This window comes from Schistocerca americana, chromosome 4, assembly GCF_021461395.2.
Source record: "Schistocerca americana isolate TAMUIC-IGC-003095 chromosome 4, iqSchAmer2.1, whole genome shotgun sequence".
Taxonomy (NCBI): Eukaryota; Metazoa; Arthropoda; class Insecta; order Orthoptera; family Acrididae; genus Schistocerca; species Schistocerca americana.
The window spans coordinates 425837394-425853965 of NC_060122.1; the positions used below are offsets into that span (position 1 = coordinate 425837394).

General features: G+C 47.6%; 1 protein-coding gene across 1 annotated transcript in view; it reads left to right on the forward strand.

Annotated features, from left to right (window-relative positions):
* The window catches only part of LOC124613521 (zinc finger protein 629), a 264636-nt gene extending 248301 nt beyond the window's left edge, over nucleotides 1-16335 (forward strand). Inside the window, exons 3-7 of the mRNA XM_047142232.1 lie at nucleotides 7306-7534; nucleotides 11609-11678; nucleotides 11724-11900; nucleotides 14270-14694; nucleotides 14755-16335. Coding sequence (XP_046998188.1) covers nucleotides 7338-7534; nucleotides 11609-11678; nucleotides 11724-11900; nucleotides 14270-14694; nucleotides 14755-15139 — 1254 coding nt within the window. The 5' untranslated portion in view covers nucleotides 7306-7337 and the 3' untranslated portion in view covers nucleotides 15140-16335. The remainder of the gene's footprint in view (nucleotides 1-7305; nucleotides 7535-11608; nucleotides 11679-11723; nucleotides 11901-14269; nucleotides 14695-14754) is intronic.
* Nucleotides 16336-16572: the final 237 nt, after the last annotated feature.

Genomic DNA, 16572 nt, shown 5'->3' on the forward strand with positions numbered 1-16572 from the left:
GTTTTTGACCGTCTCTAATAATTCCGACCATGCAGGCTCCTCCAAAAAATATTGCTTTGAATTTTACTTTCTTGCTTCTGCACTTCTTGATTCAGAGTAATACCTCCAATTATCAAGGTTACACACGCTTTTATTGCGTTTAATGCTTACAATTTTATTGCAATGTTGTTGTGCCTTCGTTTCACGTTCTTGGGTACTGATTTTTCTGTTATATCTGTACCAGGTGATTCTGTAGCCTTCTCGTGATTTACGGATCATTCCCTTGTTGGCTTTACAGTTCAATCACAGAGGTTGGAAAGATACTCCTTGGCATCCCAACTTTGGTACCTAAGGTACTTTGCCGAAGTGAGTTTCCATACGCTGACAATCTAGTTACCGAAGAATTTGTACCTTGTACGGACTTGTTACGTATGTGATTTGAAGTCTAATTTTCGCTATAATTCTGCGAAATTTTCGTAGTAAGTGTATAGCTTCTTTTTCCAGGGTGTCAGCACAGATCAGACACAGTAAATGATTTTTAGTTTCGTAGTCTGCCCAAATATTTTATTCTTTTTACTTCTGTCATATGACACTAATAATATCTTTTTGTTTAACGCTTGCCCAATGTAATGTTATGGATCCTCTCGAAAATTACACTGTACGATACACAGAAATTTCGTAATATTTCCCCGCTCCATCCGACGCAATGCCCTAGCTGTAGCAACAATACATAGTTTCTTTATGTAGAATGTCTTGTCGACGATCGAATTTTCTCAGTTGTCGTGTTTAAAACATCCAACCCGTGCTGGGAAGAAAGGTGTATAAAAGCAAGTGAAGAACAATGGTTAATGTCGGATTTGCAGTGGCAATTCACTCCACTTTTTCTGTATAAGCAGCGAAATTCGTTGCAGCATATAATAAATATCCCTGATGCATGAATGCCTCATCTCGAAGAGCTCATAACTTTGTCGGTCTCTAAACTGAAATGTACTCGAATTTTTAAACGCCCATCTTGAATGTCATTGAATTCTCTGCTTCTCTCGTTAATGAGTCGCGGCATAACAACACCATCAGATTCTGTCGCCCTGGGCGGCGGCGTAATTTGAACAGCGGAGACATTGTTATAAGACTGTCCAGAACGAGTCCAAACTCCAGAAACCACTGCTCAAGTGAAAGATTGCCTGCACAAAAATCCGCACGAATCGCAAACGCGGTTTGGCCCTGCGAGCGGTAGTTGGTCAAAGACCTAACTACTCATCAACACGTACAGTACAACAATGCTCGAGCCGCCATAGACGTGGCTATGATTTCACTTGGCCACGGAATGCGGCAGACTCCCGCCCAACGCCTTCAACCTTCGTGCTCTGTCGTCTAAATACCTTCAGGGCCGGCATGTGAGGCAGCTGCTTGCTGAGGGAGCGGCCGTCGCGTCTTTGCGATAGTCGAGGCAGCGCTGTTAGATCAGCCAGCCAGTTCTTTCCCCGCCCGACGCCTGCGGCGAGCGGCGCGGTCCGCAGCCTCCCGTTGGCGCGGCGCGGCCAGCGTGCCGGATTGCGATCTCGCGGCCCGCTGCGTCACCTATCGACCTGGCGCGTGACGTCACGCCAGTCGATGGCGGCCTTCCTTCCGCCTGACGGGTCGCGGTCGCGGCCGCACCGGTGTGTGTGTGTGTGTGTGTGTGTGTGTGTGTGTGTGTGTGTGTGTGTGTGTGTGCGACAACACGGGCTTCCCAGACAAGCCGCAGTTGCTCCAGCTAACTTCCGTCTGGTTAAGCGAGCTTGCGCAGGGAACGCGGTGGAGGGCCTTATTATAACAATCGTTGATGTTTTTCGGTTATACGTTATCAGACGGAGATGATAAAGACGAACGTGCCGCATTCTCAATTCAGCAAGGAAGGTAAATGTGCCTAATTTTCGGTACGACGGAGTAGACTAATAAACTCATGATGTCTAAGGAAGCTGAAAGAGTGCGCGCCGAGGGCCGCCAACAGGAAAATACAGATAACGAGAAGCAAAATATAGGTGGACCAAACTTCTTGATACTGACAAAATACACTTTTTCAACATCAATTACGGTATTGTTTTTAAATATATACTGGCAAGACACGTTTCAGCAACATGCTGTCGTCATCCGGTGACGTGAAGTATTTTTAATTGTTAAACAACACGTTCCTGGTGAGGGCGAAAGAAGTTTTTGCTATTGCTGCAAGTGAGGTTGTGTTCCGAAGTATGGTTGCCCCTGTCCAGAAAGATTAATTTGGTTTTGCGTATTGTGTTTAAATACTCTCAAATTGTATGATAATGCATACACTACGCGTACAAACATTTTCTGTACAAGCATATTTACATCATGATACTTAAATTACACAATGTGATTTTAAGTATTTAATTAAAAAGCTTTTAGATTATCGTTGATATTTTAACGAAGATGACGAGCGGTCTGAGAGCATACTCTGAAGCTGTGATGATTTATTACAAACGTTCTTCTGAACAGCAGTTTGTTTAACCTCGCATCTTTACCTTCGCAGGTATGTGCTTTAAATTGTCATCCGTAGACCTCCGAACTCAAATTTATTACGAGTACGATAAATGTTCGACCACGAAGCTGAAATTGAAGCTGAGTTTTACTCATTCCACTTTTTACTTTAAGGGGGTTAAATATGTGTTTTTGGCCCACCGTTTTCCTCTGCAGTGGTATCCACTCGATTGCTGCACTTGGACATTAGAAAACATGCATGAATAACGTTGCGATGGCCACCGTAAGATGTACGACAAGATTTACACTCAGCGGCGTTCCAAAGTCATTACCTCGTTTGTTATTCCATTCTCAGATGCTGCATGGTAGGAAACTATGTCGGTACATATCTGTATAAGACACCCGCCTCTGTAGTCGAGGCCGCTGAAACACGCTTGTAAAGTGGCTCACGACTCGCTGTGGTCCCAGAATTCGCCGCCAGCATTTGGCTGCAAGTATAGGGGACGTGACACGCTACAGTCCGTCCGTCGATAGGGACTTGAAGAAGCTTGGCAGCTCCTTGTTGCTACTCGAGAAGATCTGGTTATGTTTCTCTTCTCTTTGTCATCGTCATCACCATCAGCAACAAGTACAGCACTAAAAACTGTGCACGCGCTCATCAAGCCACATACACGTAAGGCACATAATGTAACACAATTCTCTCACTTGGCGAAGGAAAGATGTCATTGTGCCCGAAGAAAGGAAACCACTCCGATTTGACGCCGACCCTAATTTTACGAATGCCATATGACTTTATTTCAGGGATACCAATTCGATTCTACACAGAGTACGCGAAAGAACTTGCCCCCCTTCCTTCTAACAGCCGTGTACCGCAAGTCTCTAGAGGAACGGAGGGTTCCAAATGATTTGAAAAGAGCACAGATAGTCCCAGTCTTCAAGAAGGGTCGTCGAGCAGATGCGCAAAACTATAGACCTATCTCTCTTACGTCGATCTCTTGTAGAATTTTAGAACATGTTTTTTGCTCGCGTATCATGTCATTTCTGGAAACCCAGAATCTACTATGTAGGAATCAACATGGATTCCGGAAACAGCGATCGTGTGAGACCCAACTCGCTTTATTTGTTCATGAGACCCAGAAAATATTAGATACAGGCTCCCAGGTAGATGCTATTTTTCTTGACTTCCGGAAGGCGTTCGATACAGTTCCGCACTGTCGCCTGATAAACAAAGTAAGAGCCTACGGAATATCAGACCAGCTGTGTGGCTGGATTGAAGAGTTTTTAGCAAACAGAACACAGCATGTTGTTATCAATGGAGAGACGTCTACAGACGTTAAAGTAACCTCTGGCGTGCCACAGGGGAGTGTTATGGGACCATTGCTTTTCACAATATATATAAATGACCTAGTAGATAGTGTCGGAAGTTCCATGCGGCTTTTCGCGGATGATGCTGTAGTATACAGAGAAGTTGCAGCATTAGAAAATTGTAGCGAAATGCAGGAAGATCTGCAGCGGATAGGCACTTGGTGCAGGGAGTGGCAACTGACCCTTAACATAGACAAATGTAATGTATTGCGAATACATAGAAAGAAGGATCCTTTATTGTATGATTATATGATAGCGGAACAAACACTGGTAGCAGTTACTTCTGTAAAATATGTGGGAGTATGCGTGCGGAACGATTTGAAGTGGAATGATCATATAAAATTAATTGTTGGTAAGGCGGGTACCGGGTTGAGATTCATTGGGAGAGTGCTTAGAAAATGTAGTCCATCACCAAAGAAGGTGGCTTACAAAACACTCGTTCGACCTATACTTGAGTATTGCTCATCAGTGTGGGATCCGTACCAGATCGGTTTGACGGAGAAGATAGAGAAGATCCAAAGAAGAGCGGCGCGTTTCGTCACAGGGTTATTTGGTAACCGTGATAGCGTTACGGAGATGTTTAATAAACTCAAGTGGCAGACTCTGCAAGAGAGGCGCTCTGCATCGCGGTGTAGCTTGCTCGCCAGGTTTCGAGGAGATCACGAATGTAAAATTAGAGAGATTAGAGCGCGCACGGAGGCTTTCAGACAGTCGTTCTTCCCGCGAACCATACGCGACTGGAACAGGAAAGGGAGGTAATGACAGTGGCACGTAAAGTGCCCTCCGCCACACACCGTTGGGTGGCTTGCTGAGTATAAATGTAGATGTAGATGTAGATAAGCACGAGTTCATGTAATATTTCCCTTATTTATTATTAAGCGAGATGCGTATTACTAATAATCAGTTCGAATCATCTTGCAAAGTCAGGTATCATTATTCCAAGAGAAAGCCCTTACGTGTTCTAATTCTTACCTGAAGTGTCTCCAGCGAGATTTTATTGGGTATTTTTGGGAGAATCTTGCACTCTGGATTAATTGTATGACTTTTCCTTGAATCATTTCTGTCTATTCAGTTAATAAGACTATACAAGGCAGTTACACTAAGAAAGAGTGCTTCAGAAAAATCGAACGAGAGTTTTGGAAGCTCATTTCTCCATGGATAAAATACATATTTTTGAATTATTGTTTCGTCTCTTATGCTCACGGAAAGTTATGGGATGGTTTCATCATAAAGTAGCCCTAATGGATTTCTGTCATAGCTCTTCGGCATTTCTAAAAGCGTTCAGACCGCAGGAACAATTCTTGGTGTTTTACTGGACGTATATGAACATGAATCTCAGTTTCAGTTCAGAATAAGCACTCTGGATTTATGATCACACATTTCTTGAATCGCCTAATGAAAGTATTTATTCCCAACAGCGGGAACGTCCCCTGACAGCCGGAACTTGTACACAGCTGCTGTCTTCGCTAAGTGGTGGTTGTTCTGCTGCTGTCACTGACACACCTTCTCCTGTAGAGCGCCGCATCTACGGCGAGTCAGCATGCGGCGGTCGTAATCTGGCCCAGGCAGACTTAACAGCCACGCCGTAATCGCCCGACGAGGGACTTTATTGGGCGGTAACTATCTCGGCGGCATTAAGGAGAGCAGTGCTTGTTCCTCGGCCCGGAAATTGGCCGCTTGTGGCGAATTTAAGAAGATATCGCCGGTCCGTCGCCAGACGCACCGCCCTTAACAGCAGTGGAGCTTCATAGCTGGTGTCGGGCCGCCGCGGCGCTCATCCGCGCACGTTGTGAAACGTCCCACCCGTAAACACTGCTTATGCAACAGTCGGCGGGCCCGGGAACCAGTTCGCGGCTCATTTCCATGTTCACGGGCTGCCTAATGAGCGGACACCGAGGCGTGATAACCGAGCCGCGTGTGACGTCACCGCTGTTTACACTGACTGACAGGTGGCCCGCGACGCCGCGTCGGCGTGCCGCGCGTTTCCCTGCTTCCGCCCAGAAGCCGGCGCCTCGCCACATGCACATCTAAATCACAGCCCGGCTGAGCAAACTGTATCTGGTACTCAGCCCAGCTTGCATGACGATTTTACAGGGTTTTTCGCTTCTAAGGCATATCATGCTTATGTTCGTCATGTATACGAAACAGTACGAAAACGAAAACATGAGGTGGTGGAAATAGCAGTGTCAGAGACGAAACGATGGGGAAGGGACCAAACAGCGAGGCCATCGGTCCCGTCGGATTAGGGAAGGATGGGGAAGCAAGTAGGCCGTGCCCTTTCACAGGAACCATCCCGGCGTTTACCTGAAGCGATTTAGGGAAATCATGGAAAACCTAAATCAGAATGGCCGGGCACGGGTTTGAACCGTCGTCCTCCCGAATGCGAGTCCAGTGCGCTAATCACGGCGCCTCCTCGCTCGATTGCAATCAGTGGAATACAAAAATAAAAATAAATAACGAAGAAGAAAATGATGATGCATTAATCAAGACTTTAATTTTACGCGCTACCAACAATTATTACTTTCGAACAAAAAAAATCAGTAAATCAATTACAAAAATTATTATTTCGCGAAAAGCAATTGTTAATCTTACGATGACGGTATTTGTTATGGAATATTGAAATTTTTGGCGTATAAAATAGGAAATTGACCTGCAAACAGATCATGACCTGGGCCATAGTTCCCGAAAAGTATGGATAACTGCTAAGATTAGATTAAGGTGATATGAAAGGCACATCCACAGTGATACATCGCTGGTCACGTGAGAACAGTCTGGGGAATAACCATAGCAACCATAGCATCATGACAGTGACATTATCACTTCGATTTCGTTCGTTGGTAGCGTCAGCAGCTCGAGCGCCCAAACTTAGACGTTCAATTGGAAATGTCAGCAGATGTTACCTAATCCAGAAAAAAATGTTGAAGTAGTAGGTTCTGTAAATTGGTGTGGACTGGTCATTCAGTAATGCCCCTCTTTGCTTCCCGATATTTCTATTACAGAAGTTGTGATACATCCTTCAGCAACTTCTTTGCCTGTGAGATATGGAACTATTCATTTGCATTAGTCAGTGCTAATCGAGGACGCGCCTAGAACTGTTGGGATGGTAGGAAGATGACGTGAGTCTGTTTTTGTCCAAAGCATCTCAGATTTAATTACTAACACCGCGTCCTGTAGTCGTCCACCGCGGCGCGGGGTCACACCTGATGATAGGAGTCCAAGAGCTCGAAACCGGTCGTGTTCTAAATAAAAGAACGTTACTCTAAATAAAAGAACCTTACAACTGTAGCGGTGTTTTAAATATCAGGTATAATGCTCAGTTGCGGATGCTCCTACGACAGGATCGTTTGAGTGTAAGAGTGGTTTTGGTTCATTTACTTCCAGGCCAACTATGTTTCAAGAAACGTTATGTTTTGAAGTTTGAATTTGAATCGTTGAGCGCTTTGGTACGTGTCGGCCAGTTTTACCGCAGAGCTGTGTGCTGCGCAGGAGGCGGCGAGTCCGAGCACTTGTCGCGGGTCATGACGATGGCGGAGGCGGCGGCGGAGGCAGCGCCGGCCCCGGCGCCCGACCACCGCAAGCAGCGCAAGCGCAAGCGGCTCAGCGCCGTCGTCGACCAGCTGGCCCTGCACAACAACAACAACAACAATAACAACAACAACAACGTGCCGCCCAGCGGCGCCAACAGCCCCGACTGCGAGGATGAGGACGTCTTCAGGTGAGTCACGCCTCCGTACTCCTTTACACGAGCTAAGTCATTAAGTAGAAATTATCACATCGGAAAATCTAGCTGAGACCGTGAATCTTGATGGTGGAGATTGTCCCTTAATACATATTCACCCTTCAGTGTGGCATATTTTTCTCAACATTGTATGACTTGGCGGGGACCTAGGTTGTAGGAGACTGCATGACGGCAGTTCATGGGACACTGAAACGCTTCAGTCTGTCATTTCGGTTTGATTAATATTATTCATTCTTCGATCATGCAAAAATCAGATTTTCCTTTTTTTCTCGAATAAATTAGCTTGGAATCCCGTCTAAGTATTTATGTATAGCTGTGCCCAAGAGTTTGTATGTGCGGAATTTATTCTTGACTTTTAAAGTTTCTTTGTGTAGAACGTTTGAAGATGTGTGATTAGGGACATGGACGAAGAGCTTGTTTCCTTCACTAACACGCGAAAGAGCCACGTACAGATCTCTGAGTGAAAACAGCTGCACTAGAGCGCACGCCCGCAACACGCAGTATCTGGCCTGTGCTTTGATTATGGACATGGCATGACGTACGACTGCCAGGAAATATACGTTCAAAGCAAAATGTTAAATGGAATTGTCAGGAATAAGCGGGACTCGGGATCAAAGCCTGCTCCCCAGCACCACTTCCCGTCAAAATTTCCGCTTCTGTGATGTTACGTTGGAGAGAAGTAACCTTAAGCCATTGTGAGTGAACGGTTCTGAGGAGCGAGGTAAGGCTAGACGCTATCGATCAAACTTACGTCGTGTCCCACTTTCGGAAGGAGTTTCGAAAGAGCGAGTTCAGGCCAGTTCTCGAGCAGCACCAAGTCTCTTCTGACGATCTTGACACTGCATAGACCTCTTTTAGACATTCTGGTGTAAGAGTATTCGGGAAGACTCCACCATTTTCTAGGCATTTTTATTCGTAAACAAAACGAAATCAAAATGTAATGAGTAGGCACCTAATCACAGAGCAGGCTTAATAAATTTATTTTTACAGGCAAACAATATAAATAAAACAAATAGAAAGATACAAAGCATTGTCGTGAAGTTTTTAATACACAAAGCAATTCGTTAAGATAAGATTCTGGCAGGTAATCCCGTCACTGAAGTAAACTGCCAAATATACTTCTGTCACTGAGGAAGAAGAAACATACCCAGAAAAGAAGCCAAAATAAGTAAAACCTATCAAAAGAAGCAAAGCAAAAATGTTAAGTTTTTAATATACAAAGCGAAAACATGAAAATCCGTATGTCCTAGCAAAGTAAATTCACTGTTAGTTTGTAACTGTAAAGATAAGATTGCGGAATTTATTTCTATCACCGATGTAAACTTCCGAAAAGAAATTTAACAGCGCCATCTAAGCCATGTTGACTAAACATCTGCACTAGTAAGCTGAGCCAACGGCTTCATCTAAAGCTGTAAATTATATTTTCTTCCATCTACCAATGTTAATGAAATAAAACATGCATTGCCCCAAGCTATGCTCACGTTACCTGTGCAAATCCCATGAAAATTTTTCAGTTTTGGAAATTAGCATGTTCAAATAGACACGTCACTATTACAGTTTTATTATTAGTGTAGGTGGCGCGCAAATTATTGCTGAGGTCAAGCCAACCCTCTATTATGTAACCCGATGAGTATTTGGTCTGTATCCTGTACTGGTCTGGAGAATGAAAGTCTTGGCGAGCCATCGGAACAACAGACGACCTGGCGAGAGATATGTGGCCCCAAGGAGCACGCTTAACACTCGAGATTCATAAAGCAGTGCCACGTCCTCGGGCCGCAAATAATAGTGCGCAGTGCCATGGAGGTGCGTTTGTTGATACACACCGTAAAATAATTCGCAGTTAGAGTAACAGCCAACGCTTATTTTCCGTATAATATTCAAAACCGCGAGCATGGCTGACACAGAGTTCGAACCAGGAGGACACTCCAACGCTGACTTACTTCCCGCCCAACAAGAGTCGCTAACAACTTTCGTACGACAGCGGAGCAATACGTACTTCATCGGTGGCGTATTTGCCCTAATTGTTTCTTATTAAATAGTTTAGTGCAGAACGTAGTAATAGTAACGGTCTCTTAGGTTTCCACAAGTATTTATTATGATAAAAGTCGATTCTAATAGTTAATATTTGATATAGAAAAACAAGTTGTTTCGCACCTAAATGTCAAATGGTGTCCGGCATTCGCGATTGCTACGATGGACGCACTTTCACGCGTCATTCGGCTGCTAACAACACCAGCGTTCCCACGAAGACATATGGCGTGATCACTCCTACCATCTGCCCGCCGACCGTGGGAGGGGCCACCCGATGCATTGCAGTAGCGCTCTTTATTACCGACTGGCACGTTGGGCTCAGCCCTATACGTCCACCAGACAGATGGGCTGGGCTGTAAGACCCATCTTACTCGTAGCGTTCAAATACACTCTTAGAGAGAAAAGGAAAAAAAGAGAGACGCACCACGAAAAAATTATCCGAAAGAGACGGAAATCGATAGATGTGTCGTACTTGTACAGACAAACAAAAGATCACAGTTTCAGATAAACTGGATCATTTATTCAAGAGAAAGAGCTTCACAAATCAATAAGTCAGTAACGTCTTGGTCTACCTGCTGCCCTTATGCGAGCAGTTATTCGGCTTGCCATGGATTGACAGATTTATTGGATGCCCTCCTGAGGTATATCGTGTCAAATTGTGTCTAAACGACGCGTCAGATCGTCAAGATCCCGACCTCGTTGGAGGGCGCTGCTCAGAATGCTCCGAACGTTCTCGGTTCCAGCGACCTTGCTGGACAAGGTAGGATTTGGCAAGGACAAAGACAAGCAGTAGAAACTCTCGCTGTGTGCGGACGGGCGCTATCTTGCTGAAATGTAGGCAAAGGATGGCTTGCCAGGAAGGGCGACTGAACAGGGCATAGAATATCCAAAGGTGCCGCGGACTACAGCAAAAGGGATCAAATGGCATCCCATACCATCAGTCCTGGTTGGTGAGCAACAGTCAGTTTGGCATCAGACCTCTGTCAAGGGTGTCTCCAGACACGTCTTCGCTGGTAATTGGGACACATTTCGTAGCCTGATTCATAAGTGAATGCAGTTATAGTCCAGTCAGTGAGATTTCTGGCCGAAGACGTGTCTGAAGACACTGTGGTGGATACCATGTTGACTGTCGCCCGCCATACGGCCTGACAATCAGGAGCGATGCTCTGGGGTGCCAGATTTTTTCGTAGCAGAACCATTTTGTCATCATGTGTGGCAGCCTTGCTGCATAGCGGTACTTGACGATATTCTACACCGCGTTTTGTTGCCCTTCATGGTAAGCATCCTGGGCTTATATTTCAGCAACATAATGCGCGACCATACACGGTGAGAGTTTCTATTGATTGTCTTCGTTCTTGCCATATTCTGCCTTGCCCAGGAAAGTCGCTGGAATTGAATATGTGTGGAGCGTTATGGACAGAGATCTCCAACCACCTCGAGTTTTGACGATCTAGCACCACCATCTTGGTCAAACTTTCGCACGATATGTCTCAGGAGGACATCCAATAACTCATCAGTCAATGACAAATCTAATAAATGCTTGCGTAAGGGCTAGAGGCGGACCATCGTGTTACTGGCTTGTTTAATTGGTGAAACTTTTCTCTAGAATAAGTCATGCAATTATTCTGAAATTCTAGTGATTCGTTTACATGTACATCATATCTATCGGTTTCAGTCCCATTCGGATAATACCTTCGTGGTGCATCGTTTTTTATTTAATTTAACAGTAAAGCGTGTGGGATTCAAATATGTACGCAGACCCATACCTAAAAACAAACCGATAATTACGTAACTCTTTCCAGCCGATAAATACAAGTTTATCACAAATCCGTCGTACAGTATCAAAACCTGTTTCTCGTTTTTAGTTAGATTCTGATGCATTAATAAAATCATAGCTTCTCGTGGCCGAATTAGTGTCTCTTGGTATCTTTGTGCTTTTACTGTTGCTGCAGGCATGTACTTTTCTCTTTCGAGTTTGATGTTGATGTTGACAAGCAAGGTGTCCTCGATGTGTTGCAGCGACAGCACGACGCCTCCGCCGGTGAGCGCGCTGTCGCAGGCTCCGGTGCCGCAGGCCGGTGTGACGGCGGGGGCGGCTGCGGCGGCGGTGGCGGGGGCGGCCGCGGGCGGCGAGTCCGCGGGCAGCTCGGGCCCCGAGCCGGGCACGCCGCTGTCGTGCGGCTGCGCCAGCTGCTTCAGCTTCGAGTACTACCTGCACTCCCAGTACCTGCACGCCGCCTCGCCCGACGCCTTTCGCCGCCGCTCGCACTCCGACTCCGACCTGCCGCTATGGCTCGACACGCGGGAAATGGTACGTCGCCGCTTCCTACTGCATGCTGCTGCGACCTGTTTCAGCCCACCCGACTCGCTTCGCGCGCCAGCTCCTGCTGACCACGGAGCACTTCAAGTGACCGACTAAAGAAGAAAGTACAAAAATGTTCAGAGAAAGACAGGAATGTAAATAACCTAAAAATGAAATAATTTAAAGTGCCGGGCTGCCAAGGCGAAATGACTGCATAAAAAATGTGAAGAAATCGTAACGGAAATGGGAGTGGGTAAACGAATCAGAATTTAAAAGAGCTTTGGAACACTTAAGATCAGACAAGGCAGAACGGATAGACAACATATAATTTATACGCGGAATGGTCTACAGTTATTACGTTTGTTTTTATCGCCGATTTTAAAAATAGATGTTACTTTGAGTTTTAGCCAGTCTTTTGGTACCTACTTACTTCTCCAGCGATTATTAAAATTCGTGAAAAATTTTAGACGTACCAATTTCAAAAGGACAATAATGAAAAACTTGACAGTGGCAACAAAGCAGAAATTGGAGTAATATACACAGAAGGAAACAAAAATACTTATGTGACTGGATTCGTGATTTCGTGTCGGAGAGGTCACAGTTCGTAGTAATTGACGGAAAGTCATCGAGTAAAACAGATGTTATTTCTGGCGTTCTCAAGGCACTGTTATAAGCCCTTTGCTGTTCCTTATCTATATAAATGAATTAGGAGAGAATCTGAACAGCCGTCTTAGGTTGTTTGCAGATGATGCTGCCGTTTATCGACTAGTAAAGTCATCAGGAGATTAAAACAAATTGCAAAACGATCTAGAAAAGATATCTGTGTGGTGCAAAATTTAACAATTGACCCTAAATAACCGAATGTGTGAGGTCATCCACATGAGTGCTAAAAGGAATTAGTTAAACTTCGGTTGTCCGATAAATCAGTCAAATGTGAAGACCGTAAATACCTAGGATTTACAATTACGAACAACTTAAATTGGAAGGAACACAGAAAATGTTGTTGGGAAGGCTAACTGAAGACTGGGTTTTAGTGGCACGGCAGTTCGAAAATGTAACAGATATACTAAGGACAATACCTACACTACCCTTGTCCGTCCTCTTTAAGAATACTGCTGCGTGGTGTGGGATCCTTACTGGATAGGATTGACCTGAGTACATCGGGAAATTTCAAAGGAGGGCAGCACGTTTTGTATTATCGCGAAGTAGGGGAGAGAGTGTCACTGAAATGATACAGGATTTGGGGTTGTTGTTGTTGTGGTCTTCAGTCCTGAGACTGGTTTGATGCAACTCTCCATGCTACTCTATCCTGTGCAAGCTCCTTCATCTCCCAGTACCTACTGCAGCCTACATCCTTCTGAATCTGCTTAGTGTATTCATCTCTTGGTCTCCCACTACGATTTTTACCCTCCATGCTGCCCTCCAGTACTAAACTGGTGATCCCTTGATGCCTCAGAACATGTCCTACCAACCGATACCTTCTTCTAGCCAAGTTGTGCCACAAACTCCTCTTCTCCCCAATTCTATTCAGTACCTCCTCATTAGTTATGTGATGTACCCATCTGAGCTTCAGCATTCTTCTGTAGCACCACATTTCGAAAGCTTCTATTCTCTTATTGTATAAACTATTTACTGTCCATGTTTCACTTCCATACATGGCTACACTCCATATAAATACTTTCAGAAACGACTTCCTGGCACTTAAATCTATACTCGATGTTAACAAATTTCTCTTCTTCAGAAACGCTTTCCTTGCCATTCTCAGTCTACATTTTATATCTTCTCTACTTCGACCATCATCAGTTATTTTGCTCCCCAAATAGCAAAATTCTTTTGGGGTAGACATCATTAAAACAAAGGCGTTTTTCGTTGCGGTGGAATCTTCTCACAACATTTCAATCACCAACTATCCCCTCAAACTGCGAAAACATTTTGACGACGCCGACCTACATCGGGAGAAACGATCACTAAAATAAAATAAGAGAAATTAGAGCTCGCGCGGAGTGATATAAATAGTCGTCTTTTTCGCGCGCTGTACGAGAATTATTGTGAAGGTGGCTCGATGAACCCTCTGCAGAGAATTCATGTAAATGTAGGGTCAGACGAAACACTATCAACTTCGCCACGCGGGCTAGGGCTTCTTGTCACGGTTCGGGCGGCTCCCCCCCGTTGGAGGTTGGAGTTCACCTTCGGGCATGGGTGTGTGTGTTGTTCTTAGCGTAAGTTAGTTTAAGTTATATTAAGTAGTGTATAAGCCTAGGGACCGATGACATCAGCAGTTTGGTCCGATAGGAACTTACCACGAATTTCCGAAAAAATTACTGCTAACTTACTGGCGCTGTGATCTTAGTTGGTAATGTGACGGTGGCGTGTTGCAGGCGGCACGGCGGCCAGCAGCGCTGTCGGCGCCGAGCAAGGGCGGCTCCCTGGAATCGGAGGGCTCGGGGTCCCAAGACTCGCCGCTCGACCTGTCGATGAAGGCGGCGTCCGCGTCGGCGTCGGCGTCGACGTCCGCGTCGGCGTGGTCGTGCCACACGAGCAGCAGCACGGGCTCGTCGGAGCCCGGCACGCCCGCCGCCGTCGTGACGGCCGGCGGCGTCGCGGTGCCCGTGGTGCGCGGGGACGTGGCGTCGCCCACCACCATGGCGAGCGTCGCGGTGCGCTACAACCTGGAGGTGTCGCCCGTCGTCGAGGAAATGCCGCCGGGCGCCGACGTCGCTTACGTGTGCCCCGTCTGCGGCCAGATGTTCAGCCTGCACGACCGCCTCGCCAAGCACATGGCCAGCCGGCACCGCAACTCGGCGTCGGGCGGCGGCGGGGGCGGTGCGGGCGGCTCGTGTTCCGGGTCCGGCGGCGGCGGCAGCGGCGCCCCCGAGCGCGCCTACCTGTGCGAGGTGTGCCGGCGCTCGTTCGCGCGCTCCGACATGCTGACGCGGCACATGCGGCTGCACACGGGTATCAAGCCGTACACTTGCCGCGTCTGCGGGCAGGTGTTCTCGCGTTCGGACCACCTGAGCACGCACCAGCGCACGCACACGGGCGAGAAGCCGTACAAGTGCCCGCAGTGCCCGTACGCGGCGTGCCGGCGCGACATGATCACGCGCCACATGCGCACGCACGCGCGAGGCGGCACCGGCGCCGCCCCCGGCCTGGGACTCAACCTGGTGCAGCCCAAGCAGGAGCTCGAGGAACCGGCCAGCCCCTCGCAGGCGCTCTCCGCGCTCTCCATGGAACCCGGCCTGCAGTAGCGGCGGCAGCGGCACCGCGCTCACCCTCCTCCCGTGTCTCCGAGAGCCGCTCGCGACGGACGGACTGTGCGCCGCTGTACCGGCTAGTGGTCACCGAGCATCATCTGGACGACTGCAACTTCGAGACGGCGCACTGCCAGGTTCAGGTGCTCGTCTCCGGGCATTGCTGTGAAGTGTCATCCTCCGATTAACTGTATGCTGTGGGGACTACTGTTCTGTATCTCCCAAGCTTCTAATAAGTATCAAAATGTCATTACTTGTACACCAATCTGCATCGCACCTGGAGTCGGTTTCAGAGAGCCTCCAGGAAAACATCTGTACATCACGACGTCCACCTGTCGACAGAGTGCTGGCACTGTAGAGTACTCCTGTGGCCCGACGGGTGTCAACACGAACACGTCGGGAGCCTCTGCCAGACTTTCTGCACCGTGGAGCCCAAGTGAACACTCTTGGGTGTGGAATATGAAACCGGGATTAACACTGAAATTTTACTGAAAATTCTATCCCCCCGAGCAGATGCCATTCTCTTTGGAGCTCCCTCGGTTGGCCAAACAATCGCACCATAGTACTCGTACGCCCATCAGCTCCACTGCTTGCAGGCAGTCTCACTATCTGTGGCAGCCGGTAATTGGAACTGGATAACTTCGGAGCTGCCAGAAAATCACATATGTCGCTGACGACTTCCAGCTGTAAACACAGTGCGCACTTTTTCTGCGGCTAGATGGGTAGCAGCACGAAAGCAGTTAGAAGCTGCGACACTTTCTACACCGCGAAGCCCAAGTGTACACTCGTGCGAAGACAGTACGAGCCAAGTAGAGGCGATATTGATATCAAAAGTTGGGAGCCACAGCGATGAGCAACACAAGCGCAGGGCTCCGCCTCCCTATAAAGTGCTGACAAACAACAGTGTTGCAGAGTGGCTGACGCAATGGCTAGATAGTAGCGTGGAGGTGCAGGGACAATGTATACATCACATGAATTACTGTGAGGTGACACTCGAGAGTCGGTAAGTACGGGAAGAGCATGTGGCCTCGGATGCTGCGGAGCGGCGGAGTAGGTGGTGGTATCGGCGTGTTTTGACGTCACTGTGGGGCGAGGCGACCAGCGTAGCGTGTCGTGGCTGCCGTGCCGTGCCGTGCTCGGCCTCGGCCAATATCGATCTGGCAGCGGGCTGACGCTCGCACGCGTGTCGTCGTCGTCGTCGCCGCCGCCGCCGCCGCCGCCGCCACAGCGGGCCATTATAATTAGAACAGCGGAACAGACGACAATTCTTTACCTGAGCGGGGCTCGAACGGGCACGCGGCCAGCAGGTGGGGCCGCGATCGCCAGCGCTATTAAAAACTGGCTGCGCCCGACCGGCGGCTGCCCACGCCTCGCCGCCCCCCCCCCCCTCCACCGCTCCCCCTCCCCTCCGCCGCCGCCCGACGCCACGC